The sequence below is a fragment of the Manis pentadactyla genome, chromosome 9, assembly GCF_030020395.1.
Source record: "Manis pentadactyla isolate mManPen7 chromosome 9, mManPen7.hap1, whole genome shotgun sequence".
Classification (NCBI taxonomy): Eukaryota; Metazoa; Chordata; class Mammalia; order Pholidota; family Manidae; genus Manis; species Manis pentadactyla.
In genome coordinates, this window is record NC_080027.1 from 22,169,297 (window position 1) to 22,185,623 (window position 16,327).

The following is a 16,327-nucleotide window of genomic DNA, read 5'->3' on the forward strand; positions in this document are numbered from 1 at the left end:
GTAGGTGTATTACACAGACACACACATAGCATGATTGTTGTTTTTATAAAATATTGGATGACACAAGAGAAACGAGTTGTCTCAACTACAATAAAATGACTATTTGTTCTGAAGTCCCATCACGATAATGTCATTGTTCCCCATATGATGCTGTGTTATATGGGTCTAAACTTAAATACGTTACTCCTTCTTTGCAGAAAATTCTCCTGACCTTTGTAGTTCTGCCTTATGTTTGTTGGTTCATCTTTTCATTCAAACATTAGTTTATTACAGTAAAATTTGTCTTGTGTTTAGTAAAAGACCTGACCGTTTAGGTTTTTTGTATCCCACGGCACACCAGCAGTTTCTACACTAATGACACCTATAGCCTAGTATAAATAACCAACATTCATTGACTAAGCACTCAAATAATTCATAATAAGCCTCAAAATTGTGATGAAAATGGGGACTCTACATCCAAAGCAGCATGTCCAAATTTAATGTAAAATAAAGGCTTCTTTGAATGGAGATATCAAGTGTCAGACCTAAAAAGATGCAAGTTGGAAGTGGAAAACATAGTGCAGAGGATCTGACAATTGGAGACGTCCTAAATTGGGCAAATCCATGAGTTTTTAGAAGTACAAAAGTCATTCATGGATGCCACAACAAGGATGAACCTTGAGGGTCATATGCTATGTGAAATAGACAGAGAAAGACAATCATTGTATGAATGACCTCACTTAGAAAAGGCATCTAAAAACGTCAAAGTGAAAAGAACAGAGAGTAGAATGGTAGTTGCCAGGGACTGCAGAGGGGGAGAAATGGGGAGTGTAACTCTGGGAGGGGGGGAATCTTTCTCCCAGCCAGAGACAAATTACTTTTGAAACTGAAATCAGACAAAGGGAGAAATAAAGTGGAAGAAACACATTTATTGCTCACAAGCAGTTGTCCACTTCTGCTCACCTTTGTGCCTCACCTCCTGGCAGCCAGGATGGACCCCAACCACACCTCTCCAGTCCAGACATGCCCTGGCTCTCCCTTGAAATCACCTATTGCTATAGACATGGATTTCTCTCCAACCCTTGGAAACATCTATTGATGTGAAGATGCACTAAGGCCAGGAGAGAGATTCTGGAAATATTGCAATTTTTCCCACAGGGAGGTTTGGTCAAATGTTGCAAATGTCTTCTGTAAGATGAATAAGATCTGGGGATCAAATGTACATCATAGTGACTCTAGTTAACAATACTATACTGTATATTGAAAACTGCTAAGAGAGTAGATAGTAAATATTATCAACACAATGAAAAAGTGATAATTCTGTGAGGTAATCGATTTGTTCTTAACCTTATCTTGATAATGATTTCACAAATTATTCATTTATCAAAGTCTATATCTGTATATCTTGAACATACCCAGTCTTATCTGTCAATTTTGTCTCAAGAAAACTGCGGGGGAAAAAAGAAAAGAAATCCAAGTACTTAGGTTATAAAGAGCAATGAAAAGGGTCTTGGTAAAACACAGCATGGTGCTCTCATTTTCATCAACTCCTCTGTCAATGCTCTAGGAAAACTTCCTTCCCTTCTTGCCCCCTTCTGAGTCCCAGTTAAATGTCCCTTTTTGTAATTCACAATGAACCATCCCCTTTAAGCACCATTTTACTATCATGCTGTTTATTGCATCACTACTTCTAATATGAGATTGGGAGTATTCTTTGTCAAGGATTTAGCATTCTTTCCCTGTTGTACAAAACATCCCATGCTGTTTTGGACACAAAATGGGAAAACAAACAAATAAATAATAAATTTAAAACACCAGATAACATTTCTGGGTGCTCATTATAAGTTCTTAACATAATTGTATGTGTATAAGGTGTGTGGCTTGAACGTATATACCATGTCAACTCCAGTACTATTGTGTTGATAAAAATCAGAGTTGCTTTCAGTTTTATACTACTATTGTATATAAGGTAATGTTGAATATCTTTGTGCATGTGTTTGGGTGTACATACTAACTCATTTCACCATGGCATAAACCTAAGAATGGAATTTTTAGGTCTTAATTACCCATTAGAATTGTACAAGCAAAAAAGCCACTGAATATCTTAGATTTTCTAGCTACCATTTTCAACATTTTCAAAAGTCTTTGTGTGGAAACATTTCAGAATGGAAGGAAAGCCCAAGAAACTTCTCTGTCTTTCAAAGGGAACATTTATGGGACACCATTCCCTGTCACTAGGTATCATGCTGGAAAAAAACTATGTAAGGGTTATAACCATACTTTCCTCAAGTAACACATACATTTTTGAAATTATTACTTCTGAGCAAAAGCACAGATAGAAACTTTGTTCAGAATATGTAAATCCAAGAGAAATAGAGTGTCAGTGAATTTCCTTCAGAGTTAGAGGATGTCCACCTGTAATCTGATTAACCCATCTCCATCCCTATGAGACCCATATTTTACAGCATCTAAAGACTGATTTGACCTATATATTGGCTGTTTTATTAGATCTAGTGGGAGTGAGCAAAAGAATAGGAAATATAAATCCCAATAAAGAGAATTTCAAAACAGAGTTAAATGATTCATTTAATTGTGGGCTTCCTCCCCCTGAATTTGAAACCAGGTACATTGTACAAGCTGCAGAAGGGCAAAAACTTATAAATATAACCCTTTCCCATGGCCTTCTATTCAAAATCAGAGTATCATAGACACTTCATAGAAGTAGATATCCAACTTTATTGGTATTCAAGCAAATAATATAAGTACTTAAATGTAGTATTATGACTCAGAAAGATTAATATGAAAATAATGAAATATCAAGTATTGGCAAGGGTGTGGCTTTCATACACTGAGAGTAAAATAAGAACTGGCACTTTCCCTTATAAAACTCTATGTTTGTCGAGGCGGAGTCAAGATGGCGACATGAGTAGGACAGTGGGAATCTCCTCCCAAAAACATATATATTTTTGAAAATACAACAAATACAACTAATCCTAAAAGAGAGACCAGAAGACACAGGACAACAACCAGACTACATCCACACCAGCGAGAACCCATTGCCTGGTGAAAGGGGTACGATACAAGCCCTGGCTCGGCCACCCAAGTGCCCCACACCCCAGCTCCCGATTGGAGGAGAGTCGGAGCGGGGAAGGAGAGGGAGCCCAGGACTGCTGAACACCCAGCCCTAGCCATGCGCACCAGAGCGCAGACACAGTGCATGCATAGGGTGCTGGAAACTAGGGAAACAGGACAGCAAGAACCTTCAGCGGGTCCCGAAGCCAGCGCCCCTGGGACAAAGAAAAGCGAGTGCTTTTTGAAAGTCTTAAAGGGACAGGGAACCCAAAGCAGGATGAAAGCATCCCAGGTCACAGTCCAGCAGCTGGAAATTCCAGGGGACTCTGGGCACACGAATCCCCTGGGAAACAGCTCTCAGACCCCTCACGGAGATAAACAGCCAAACAGCCCCCAGTCCATTACCCCTCCGGGGCCCCGCCATAGCAGAGCAGCAGCCTGAGGTTGGCCACGCCCACAGCAAGGGAGCTTCCTCCATACCGGCCGGGCAAGATACAGAGACCCAGTCTACACGCAATTGCCCAACACAAGCCACTAGGGGTCTCAGTTGTCCCAGTAAAGAAAGGCCAGAAGCAACTGGAAAGCCTTGGCTCTCCCACCTGACAGAAAGTCAATAGCTGAACATTGCACCTATCAACATGAAAAGGCAAAGAAATTTGATCCAGACAAGACTAACCCAGACAGCTTCGACATCTTCTACATCTTCCCCTGAGAAGGAACCTGGGGAGATAGATTTAACCAGTCTTCCTGAAAAAGAATTCAAAACAAAAGTCATAACCATGCTGATGGACTTGCAGAGAAATATGCAAGAACTAAGGAGGGAGAATAGAGAAATAAAACAAGCTCTGGAAGGACTTCAAAACAGAATGGATGAGACGCAAGAGACCATTAATGGACTAGAAAACAGAGAACAGGAACGCAGAGAAGCTGATGCAGAGAGGGATAAAATGATCTCCAGGAATGAAAGAATTTTAAGAGAACTGTGTAACCGATTGAAAAGGGAACAATATCCGCATTATAGGGGTACCAGAAGAAGAAGAGAGAGAAAAAGGGATAGAAAGTGTCTTTGAAGAAATAATTGCTGAAAACATCCCCAAACTAGGGGAGGAAATGGCCTCTCAGACCACAGAGGTACACAGAACTCCCATGACAAGGGATCCAAGGAGGGCAACACCAAGACAAATAATAATTAAAAAGGCAAAGATCAAAGACAAGAACAAAGTATTAAAGGCAGCCAGAGAGAAAAAAAAAGGTCACCTACAAAGGAAAACCTATCAGGCTATCATCAGACTTCTCAACAGAAACCCTACAGGCCAGAAGAGAATGGCATGATATATATACTTAATGCAATGAAATAGAAAGGCCTCAAACCAAGACTACTGTATCCAGCAAGAATATCATTTAAATATGAAGGAGGGATTAAACAATTCCCAGACAAGCAAAAGTTGAGGGAATTTGCCTTCCACAAACCACCTCTACAGGGCATCCTACAGGGACTGCTCTAGATGGGAGCACTCCTAAAAAGAGCACAGAACAAAACACCCAACATATGAAGAAGGGAGGAGGAGGAATAAGAAGGGAGAGAAATAAAGAATCATCAGACCGTGTTTATAATACCTGAATAAGTGAGTTAAGTTAGACAGTAAGAGAGTAAAGAAGCTAACCTTTGGTAACTACGAACTTAAAGCCTGCAATGGCAATAAGTACATAACTTTCAATAATCACCCTAAATGTAAATGGATTGAATGCACCAATCAAAAGACACAGAGTAATAGAATGGATAAAAAAGCAAGATCCATCCATATGCTGCTTACAAGAGACTCACCTCAAACCCAAAGACATGCACAGACTTAAAGTCAAGGGATGGAAAAAGACATTTCATGCAAACAACAGAGAGAAAAAAGCAGGTGTTGGAATACTAGTATCAGACAAAACAGACTTCAAAATAAAGAAAGTAACAAAAGATAAAGAAGGACATTACATAATGATAAAGGGCTCAGTCCAACAAGAGGATAAAACCATTATAAATATATATACACCCAATACAGGTGCACCAACATATCTAAACCAAATACTAACAGAATAAAAGTAGGAAATAGAATGCAATGCATTCATTCCAGGAGACTTCAACACACCACTCACTCCAAAGGACAGATCCACCAGACAGAAAATAAGTAAGGGCACAGAGGAACTGAACAACACACTAGAACAGACGGACGTAATAGACATCTACAGAACTCTACATCCAAAAGCAACAGGATACACATTCTTCTCAAGTGCACATGGAACATTCTCCAGAATAGACCACATACTAGGCCACAAAAAGAGCCTCAGTAAATTCCAAAAGATTGAAATCCTACCAACCAACTTTTCAGACCACAAAGGCATAAAACTAGAAATAAACTGTACAAAGAAAGCAAAAAGGCTCACAAACACAAGGAGGCTTAACAAGATGCTCCTAAATAATCAATGAATCAATGACCAAATCAAAATGGAGATCCAACAATATATGGAAACAAACGACAACAACAACACAAAGCCACAACTTCTGTGGGTCGCAGCAAAAGCAGTCTTAAGAGGAAAGTATATAGCAATCCAGGCATACTTAAAGAAGGAAGTACAAGCCCAAATGAATGGTCTAATGTCACAATTATCGAAATTGGAAAAAGAAGAACAAATGAGGCCTAAAGTCAGCACAAGGAGGGACATAACAAAGATCAGAGAAGAAATAAATTAAATTGAGAAGAATAAAACAATAGCAAAAATCAATGAAACCAAGAGTTGGTTCTTTGAGAAAATAAACAAAATAGATAAGCCTCTAGCCAGACTTATTAAGAGGAAAAGAGAGTCAACACAAATCAACAGAATCAGAAACGAGAAAGGAAAAATCACGACAGACCCCACAGAAATACAAAGAATTACTAGAGAATACTATGAAAACTTATATGCTAACAAGCTGGGAAACCTAGGAGAAATGGACAACTTCCTAGAAAAATACAATCTTCCAAGACTGACCCAGAAAGAAACAGAAAATCTAAACAAACCAATTACCAGAAACGAAATTGAAGCAGTAATCAAAAAACTACCAAAGAACAAAACACCCGGGCCAGATGGATTTACCTCAGAATTGTATCAGACATACAGAGAAGACATAATACCCATTCTCCTTAAAGTTTTCCAAAAAATAGAAGAGGGAATACTCCCAAACTCATTCTATGAAGCCAACATCACCCTAATACCAAAACCAGGCAAAGACCCGACCGAAAAAGAAAACTACAGACCAATATCCTTGATGAACGTAGATGCAAAAATACTCAACAAAATATTAGCAAACCGAATTCAAAAATATATCAAAGGTTCATACACCATGACAAAGTGGGATTCATCCCAGGGATACAAGGATGGTACAACATTCGAAAATCCATCAACATCATCCACCACATCAACAAAAAGAAAGACAAAAACCACATGATCAACTCCATAGGTGCTGAAAAAGCATTCGATAAAATTCAACAAACATTCATGATAAAAACTCTCAACAAAATGGGAATAGAGGGCAAGTACATCCACATAATAAAGATCATACATGATAAACCCCCAGCCAACATCATACTGAACAGCGAGAAGCTGAAAGCTTTTCCTCTGGGATCGGAAACAAGACAGAGATGCCCACTATCCCCACTGTTATTCAACATAGTACTGGAGGTCCTAGCCATGGCAATCAGACAAAAAAAAGAAATACAAGAAATCCAGATTGGTAAAGAAGAAGGTAAACTGTCACTATTTTTCAGATGACATGATATTGTACATAAAAAAACCTAAAGACTCCACTCCAAAACTACTAGAGCTAATATCGGAATTCAGCAAAGTTGCAGGATACAAAATTAACACACAGAAATCTGTGGCTTTCCTATACACTAACAATGAACTAATAGAAAGGGAAATCAGGAAGACAATTGCATTCACAATAGCATCAAAAAGAATAAAATACCTAGGAATAAACCTAACCAAGGAAGTGAAAGACTTATACCCTGAAAACTATAAGACACTCTTAAGAGAAATTAAAGAGGTCACTAATAAATGGAAACTCATCCCATGCTCCTGGCTAGGAAGAATTAATATCGTCAAAATGGCCATCCTGCCCAAAGCAATATACAGATTTGATGCAATCCCTATCAAACTACCAACAGCATTCTTCAATGAACTGGAACAAATAGTTCAAAAATTCATATGGAAACACCAAAGACCCCAAGTAGCTAAAGCAATCCTGAGAAGGAAGAATAAAGTGGGGGGGATCTCACTCCCCAACTTCAAGCTCTACTACAAAGCCACAGTAATCAAGACGATTTGGTACTGGCACAAGAACAGAGCCACGGACCAATGGAACAGAATAGAGACTCCAAACATTAACCCAAACATATATGGTCAACTAATAATCGATAAAGGGGCCATGGACATAGAATGGGGAAACGACAGTCCCTTCAACAGATGGTGCTGGCAAAACTGGACAGCTACATGTAAGAGAATGAAACTGGATCACTGTCTAACCCAATACACAAAAGTAAATTCGAAATGGATCAAAGACTTGAATGTAAGTCATGAAACAATAAATCTCTTAGAAAAAAACATAGGCAAAAATCTCTTAGACATAAACATGAGTGACTTCTTCTTGAACATATCTCCCTGGGCAAGGGAAACAAATGCAAAAATGAACAACTGGGACTATATCAAGCTGAAAAGATTCTGTACAGCAAAGGATACCATCAATAGAACAAAAAGGTATCCTACTGTATGGGAGAATATATTCATAAATGACAGATCCGATAAAGGCTTGACATCCAAAATATATAAAGAGCTCACACACCTCAACAAACAAAAAGCAAATAATCCAATTAAAAAATGGGCAGAGGAGCTGAATAGAGAGTTCTCTAAAAAAGAAATTCAGATGACCAACAGACACATGAAAAGATGCTCCACATCGCTTGTCATCGGAGAAATGCAAATTTAAACCACAATGAGATATCATCTCACACCAGTAAGGATGGCTACTATTCAAAAGACAAACAACAACAAATGTTGGCGAGGTTGTGGAGGAAGGGGAACCCTCCTACACTGCTGGTGGGAATGTAAATTAGTTCAACCATTGTGGAAAGCAGTATGGAGGTTCCTCAAAATGCTCAAAATAGAAATACCATTTGACCCAGGAATTCCACTACTAGGAATTTACCCCAAGAATGAAGCACTCCAGTTTGAAAAAGACAGATGCACCCCTATGTTTATCGCTGCACTATTTACAATAGCCAAGATATAGAAGCAACCTAAATGTCCATCAGTAGATGAATGGATAAAGAAGATGTGGTACATATACACAATGGAATATTACTCAGCCATAAGAAAAAAACAAATCCTACCATTCGCAACAACCTGGATGGAGCTAGAGGTTATTATGCTCAGTGAAATAAGCCAGGCTGAGAAGGACAAGTTCCAAATGATTTCACTCACATGTGGAGTATAAGAACAAAAGAAAACTGAAGGAACAAAACAGCAGCAGAAGCACAGAACCCAAGAATGGACTAATAGTTACCAAAGGGAAAGGGACTGGGGAGGACGGGTGGGAAGGGAGGGATTAGGGCAAGAAAAAAAGAAAGGGGGCATTACGATTAGCATGTATAGTTGGGGTGGGGGCACGGGGAGGGCTGTGCGACACAGAGAAGACAAGTAGTGATTTTACAGCATTTACTATGTTGATGGATAGTGACTGTGAACGGGGATGTGGGGGGAACTTGGTGAAGGGGGGAGCCTAGTAAACATAATGTCCATCATGTAATTATAGATTAATGATACCAAAATAAAATTTTTTTTAAAACTGTATGTTTGTGTTTACTAAGGCTGTACATATATTGTCTTATAACCTAAAAACTCTTTCCCTAGATTTCTACTGAAGTGTAATAAGTGAATGTGTCCACTCAAAGACAGGTGCAAAAATATTTACCATTGCATTATTTGCAATCATATAAAACTATAATCAATTCAAATAGTTATCAACACAATATTACAGGTATTGATAAGTTTTCCTTAAAGCATTAAACATTGTAGCTTTTTAGGGTTTGCAGGCCATCAGCTCTTACTTGCAACCACTTAGGATCGTCCATGTATCACAAGAACAACCATCAGCCACCTATAAATAAAAGGTATGTCCCATGTCCAGTAAAATGTCGTGCACCATAGTTTATTGACCCTTGCTCCAGATTAGGTTAATCTTGGTTAGTTTAGGAAACTCAAAACAATGAGGATGAATGAACTATCTCCACAAACTACACCGTGGAAAAATGTCACAAACCTAATGTTGAGTAAAATGAGCAAGGCAAAAAAGTGTAAAAAGTGTATGATTTCACTACTCTGTACTTACACATGAACCTATCATACTGGACATCAATTAGAGATGGGTGTGGGAATGATTTCTGAGATGCTAATAATTGTTCTATTTTTGGCCTGGTTCAGGTGAAGGGAATCTTTTCATTTAAGAAGAGTTACTTGCAGTGTACTTTTTTAAAAATAAAAGTGTTCTGTATGTTTATTAGACTCTAAAAGATTTTCAAAAGCAAAGTATATTCACTATCAGATTGGAAACAAGTAGTGTTTTGTTTTTCAAATCTAGCAGTCCCTTAAGCACAATGCATGTTTATAATATATTTTTTAAATTAATGTAATGTATGTATTTCATAGGACAACTCAGTACACAACCATTTACTAAAAGAGCTGACATCCTTGCAGAGCAAAATCTTTATACACATAGGCATCTGTAGTCTTTCCTCCATCCTCAACGAAATAATGTACTTTGGTACCTGGTGTCATACCAGGAACCCCGTCATAACACTCAGTGTTTCAGGGACAGACAACTATTTTCCAAAGAATGTGATTTCAGGTAGACGGCTGCCTGCACAGTATTGTTTAGTGTCACCAAGGGTACCCAGAAACCCCTAGATATAGGTGCATTTTGCTCACTCACATGGAGGCTATGTATAAAATTTCTCCTAAAGCCATTTCCAATTATTTATGACTCCATTATTCATGAAAACAGAAATCCACTGGGAAGTAAATTAGGTCATCCAGCTTGTAATAATGTGACTCCACAAGCCCGGGTCTAAATCATGGGGTTGGGGTGGGGAGTAGACTGAAGGGAAGTTAGCCTGTGTGGTCTTGAGAACTGGAACTGTTCAAGAAGTTCCAGTGAGGTCCTGATTGAGCAAATGTAACCCAAGGGGTCTTCACATCCCTGAAGACAGGGAAGCACCTGAGGGAAACACGAGTTTGAAAGGAATGGAAGGAAGGACCCAGGACAGCTGCACGCCCTCCCAAAGCATCCCAGAGACTCAGGCAATGGAAGTAAACATCCCGTATAACACAAATGCATCAGTTTCTTGAGTGTAATTGGTGGACAATTATTAGCAGTGAGTTAGATGGTTGGGGCTTTGCCCCAGCAATATCTCCCGCAGGAATGCATTTGGTATCTTAGTTTTGGGATCACTGTACAGAGAACAGCGATGGAATATAAAATAACATCAAAAGCTGTCACTAGTAAGCCCTTTTCCCAAATTAAAAAATGTACTAAGTTTACAGATTTTATCCTAATGAACTCTCTAGCTCTCTAGAAAACAAGGAACAAAAACAACAATTTTAAAAAACTGAAAAACACGCAAGGAGATGATCTGTCTTCCTGCTACCTTCTTGGTGAGGTTTCTGAATAAACAGGGAACAATTCAGAATACTTAAGAGCGTGAACTAGTACATGCCTCACACACCTTGTCTTCTGTCCTCAGGTTTGCAGTAGTGGCTTACTGGTAATTAAATTAACTGCATTCTGAGGGAAAAAACAGGTGATATGCATGATTAGTAAAATTACCTTGAAATACCAATTAACAGTAGACATTCACTGGACCCATAGGCATCTCTGCTCTGAAGTGGACCACCTTGATTTGCATATTGTAAAATGTCACATTTATTGCATAAATGGAATCCTACATATACACTCTCTCATATAGTCATCATAATTACTTTGAGTTTCATGAATGTTTTCTTAGTTTATGCTCTTCACTATCAATATACAGTAATTTGTGCATCCATTCATCTATTGATGGACATTTGCGGTGTTTCCATTTGGGCCATTACAAATAAAATTGCTATAAACATTCCTGCACAAGCCATTGTATGGAAATATGATTTAATTTCTTTGAGGTAAATATCCAGGAATGAAATTGTCAGACCATAGTGCAGGTCTGTGTTTATGTTTCCAAGAACCTGCCAAATTGTTTTAAAAGTGATTGTAGCATTTTACCTGCACAACAGCAGGACATGGAGTTTAGGTCCACAACTTCTTCCCTAATTATGGTATGATCAGCCACTGAATAAATTGGAACATGAAAAGCACACATAAAGGAAGGAGACACTGCTATTATTAAGGATGTAGTAAAAGCAAGCAAAATTAGATCTAACCCAGAAAAGAAGCCCAATCACACATGATACCAAGATGGTACATTGCAGTTCAGGGACTAGGGAACATTCCGTCACTCATTGGGTAGGATTTGTGGAGGGTATGAATGAAAAGCTTCCAGTATTTATCAATTTACAAAAACTAGCATGGATGACAGCAAACTTTAATTATATTAAGAAAAAGGGTAAAACTCTGCTTTTTTAGAAATGTCAACATCCATGAAAAATGTTTAAATATTTTATACTTGCACATAGGAACTATATTAGGAGAAATAAATCCAAATCCATTATAACACTATTCTATGTACATCACCTTCCATTTTAAATAGCCAGAAATGCTTAACAATAAGTATTTAGAAAGCAATTACCTTTGCAAGTCCTTGTACTGGGAGTTTAGAGAATACAAAATAGAAACATTTTTCTCATTCCTAATATCCTGAGTTTAGTAGAGAGATTCTTATATGGATAAAATAAACATAATTCAATAAAAAGGACACTTCATGTGGAGATATGATTGAATCACAAAGTCAGTGAAATGCTTAGCAAGTGTTATTATGGCATATCAATTCTATTTTAATAGAAGAGAAAATGCCATCAAAGGGTAGTAATATTCCTAAATGAGGTATGAAGTAGAATGTTTCAAATACAGAAGAAACAAAGCAAAGAACTGAAAGGAGTTAGAAATGGTTAAGGAGAGGTCCACGTGAGCTTCGTCAGATTTCCACTTGCCCTGGAGAATGATATACATTAAAGGAAACCAAAGCATATCATAAAAATAATAATTTGCAGCTTTCTTCCTACTATAGGTCAACTTGGTGACAGTAATGAGCATTAAAACCCAGCCTTTGCTAAAGTTGTTTCTGAGTTCACAGGGGAAAATACAGAATCAGAAATAGAATTAATGACACATTTGCATAACACCAAAGCCTTCAGGCTGTAGCTTCAGTGATTTAAGTCCCAAATGTACCTGGTAAAATAAAAGCCATCTGCTCATTGTTCAGCTACCGAAGACCTGCTCATCTCAGGTAGGTTCCTGAGTTTCCTAATATAAAGAACAAAGGGGAGTACAAACTTAACTTTTTCGGAACAAAAGAGAGATCTGTAAAAAAAGCATTTTATGCCTGCTTACTCAATTAAATAAACTCTGAAATTTAATGGCCAAAATGATATTTCCATTTCAGAACTTGAAGAATCTGAACTTATGAAAAGTACTATTAAAATTATGAATTAAAAAATTTCGTTTTAATTACTTTGTTTTGATGTTGGTCCACAGGAAAGCCTTTTATCACTAGGCAAATGTATACAGGAATTTAAGTTTTTTTGTTTGTTTTATTTAAAAATGATGTAGGTACCACATTACAAATAACATGTACAAACTCATTTTCATGTGAACCATGTGCCACATTAACTTAGGTCCTAATAAACATATCCATCCAGCACCTTCCATTTCTCAATTATCAATAGACATATACACACGCAAATACATGACACACACATAAATACATGTATGCACAAGGAAGAGAAGCCTGTGTATCTCAGAAGCACTCACTGCCTCATTTCCATTATTAAATTTTAAAACTCCATCTAAAATTCAAAGAAATGTATGTGTTAAATTGTCTTGTTTTCACTTCTTTTTAGCACTTTCTTTTGACTTATCAAGAGATTCCTGCTTCAACACCAGACCACTCCACAATTAGGTAATGAGTAATGGGGCAAATAATAACTTTCTAGAGAAAAGTTAATAATGCTTATTTCATGTCTCACCAAATACTAAAGACCACACAGGCCAAGACAGTAACATAATTATTCTTATAATTATTAGTGTGTGACATGCTCATTGTTTCTGAAACTCATACAAAAATCTTTTAAACAAATCAGGTTTTGGAGAAACAATGAAATGGTAATCATTTTTATGTCCATGGAAGGTTTCAAGCATGGAAAGTGCTTATTCCTGACAACCTGGATTCTGTGGCAGTGGTGTCTCCTAGGTATTATTTTGAAGATATAATGAGATATCACTCCATCCAAATATCCTCCTGGATACAAGGAAGGTAATGCTCAGAAAAATTAAAGAGCTTATAGAAAGTCACACACCTCATGACTGATATCTAGATTTACACTTAAGTTTCTCAACTGCCTATCCCAGTATTTTATTATTAATGTCATACAGATAGCAATGCCTCTTTAAGAGTGACTGTTGACTGAGTAATTTTCTGAGTTTAAAAAGACAATTACGGAAAGCAATTGTGTTCTGCCTTATAGATAATTTTAAGACTGTCAAAAGAGTTAAACATGCAGCTGTCATTTTCCTGATCATTTTCTCAAATGTGTAGAAGAGAACAGAGAAGCATGGATAGAGGTAATTGTTCCTCCGTGACTGAATTTATTTTCTTGGGTATTACCAATAACCCTGGGATGAAGGTGACTCTATTTACCATGTTTCTAGTTATTTATCTGACTAATATCCTTGCAAATCTTGGAATGATCATTATAATTAGAGTGGATTCCCAGCTGCACACACCGATGTACTTTTTCCTCAGCCACCTCTCCTTCTGTGACCTCTGCTATTCCACGGCAGTTGGGCCCAAGATGCTGGTGGACGTATTCGCCAAGCACAAATCAATTCCTGTCATTGGTTGTGCTCTGCAATTCTTGATTGCCTGTATGTTTGCAGATTCTGAATGTATGCTGCTGGCGGTGATGGCCTTTGACCGGTACAAGGCCATCAGCAACCCCTTGCGCTATAGGGTCAACATGTCCAGCACAGTGTGCTCCCTGCTCGTGACTGGGGTTTACATGGTGGGGATGGCGGATGCTCTGATACACACGGCACTAGCATTCCGCTTATGTTTCTGTGGGTCAAATGAGATTAACCATTTCTTCTGTGACTTACCTCCCCTTTACCTCCTTTCCTGCTCAGATACACAGGTCAATGAGTTGGCAGTGTTCACCATTTTTGGCTTCATTGAACTGAGCTCCATTTCAGGAGTTCTTGTCTCTTACTGTTACATAATCCTATCCGTCTTGAAGATCCACTCTGCTGAGGGGAGACTCAAAGCTTTCTCCACCTGCACCTCCCACTTAACTGCTGTTGCAATTTTCCAGGGAACCCTGCTCTTCATGTATTTCAGGCCAAGCTCTTCCTACTCCCTAGATCAAGACAAAATGACCTCACTGTTTTACACCCTTGTGATTCCCATGCTTAACCCTCTGATTTACAGCCTGCGGAACAAGGATGTGAAGGAGGCCCTAAAAAAACTGAAAACCAAAAGGTGGTTTTAAGCAGTTGTATTACACAAACACACACACATCATGGCTGTTGTTTTATAAAATGATATTGTGTGACAAGAGAAACAAGTTGTCTCAAATACTTTAATAAAATGATTGTTTTAAAGGCCAATCACAGCGATGTTAGTTTCTGAAACGTGTCACACTTTATAAGCTGTCTGGAATTTATATATGGTACCCTTTTTTTGTAGAAAACTTTCCTTCATTTTTTAATTTTGCCAAATTTTTATTTCTTCATTCTTTTATTCAAACATTGATTTATTATACTTAAACATAATGTGTGAGTATTAATTAAACTAAGCATTTGGGTGCTTTGCATTCCTGGTACATAGAGTACTTTATACAAATGAATTCTATAATCTATTCGAAGTAATATTAGTCAACTGAGTACCAAATAATTCACAAGTCTCAAACTCATCATGAAGCAAAAATGTGGTGCTTTATCCAAAGAAATATTCAAATTAGTATAAAAAAAGATCTCCACTGGATGGAGATATTAAGTCTCAGATCAAAAAAGACACAAGTTGGGAGAGGAAAAGATAGTGCAGAGGATCTGGACAATGAGAGCTGTCTTGTGGTGGACAACCTGTGACTTTTTAGAATGAAAGCAGTCATGGTTGTCAAAATTTTTACTGACCCTGTGACTGTTAGACTAAGTGAAATAAGGCAGAGAAAAACAAATATTGTGTGATGTCCCAATAAGTGGAATCTAAAAAAAGCTGAACTCAAATGGAGTAGAATGGTGGTTACTGGGGACTAGGGGAAGGGTGGGATGAGGTGATGTTGGACAAAGGGTACAAACTGTCTGCTACAAGACGTGTAAGTTCTAGGGATCTAATGTACAGCATGGAGAATATTGTTAATACTGTGTTACATATTGAAAGTTGCAAAAAAATTAAATCTTAAGTGTTTTCAACACAACTAAAAAATGGTGATTCTTTGAGTCAATGAGTTTGTTTTTTAACCTTATAATAATTTCACAAGTTATACATATATCAAAGCATGTGCTGTACAACTTAAACATACTCAATGTTGTTTGCAATTTTATCTCAAGAAAGCTGAAAATGTATAAGGAAATTAGGCCAAATGATTGGTTATAAAGAGTAATGGAAAAATCTTGGTGAAACACATCATTGTGATGTAATTATGGGCAATCAATCGTTCTATCAACCCTCCAAGAAAATTTCCTTCCCTTCCTCTGCTTCTGGGTCCTGGTTAAATGTCCCATTTTGTTTAAATGTCTCCATTAAGCATTGTTTTATTATCACCCTATTTATTAAATCATGACTTCTAATATGATATTATGAGCATTCTTTGTCAAAGACTGGATAGTCCATCCCTGTTATCCAATGCACCCCATACTATCTGTGACACAAAAATGGGAAAACTGCAAATAAATAAATAAATGAATAACACTAGGTAACATTTTTGAATGTCTATTAGAAGTTATTACCATTATTATATGAGTGTAAGGTATGTGTATTAACTATATATATAT

The 16,327-nt window shown here is 37.6% G+C and overlaps 1 protein-coding gene across 1 annotated transcript; it reads left to right on the forward strand.

Annotated features, from left to right (window-relative positions):
* The first annotated feature begins 13,887 nt into the window (after positions 1–13,887).
* Positions 13,888–14,823, forward strand: LOC118911068 (olfactory receptor 5W2-like). Its single transcript, XM_036882735.2, has one exon. It carries the CDS (start codon positions 13,891–13,893, stop codon positions 14,821–14,823), a length of 933 nt encoding a protein of 310 aa, XP_036738630.2. The 5' UTR covers positions 13,888–13,890.
* Positions 14,824–16,327: the final 1,504 nt, after the last annotated feature.

Excerpts from the sequence above, each read along its gene's own strand:
- LOC118911068 (XM_036882735.2), top strand. The coding sequence starts at position 13,891 with ATGGATAGAGGTAATTGTTCCTCCGTGACTGAATTTATTTTCTTGGGT.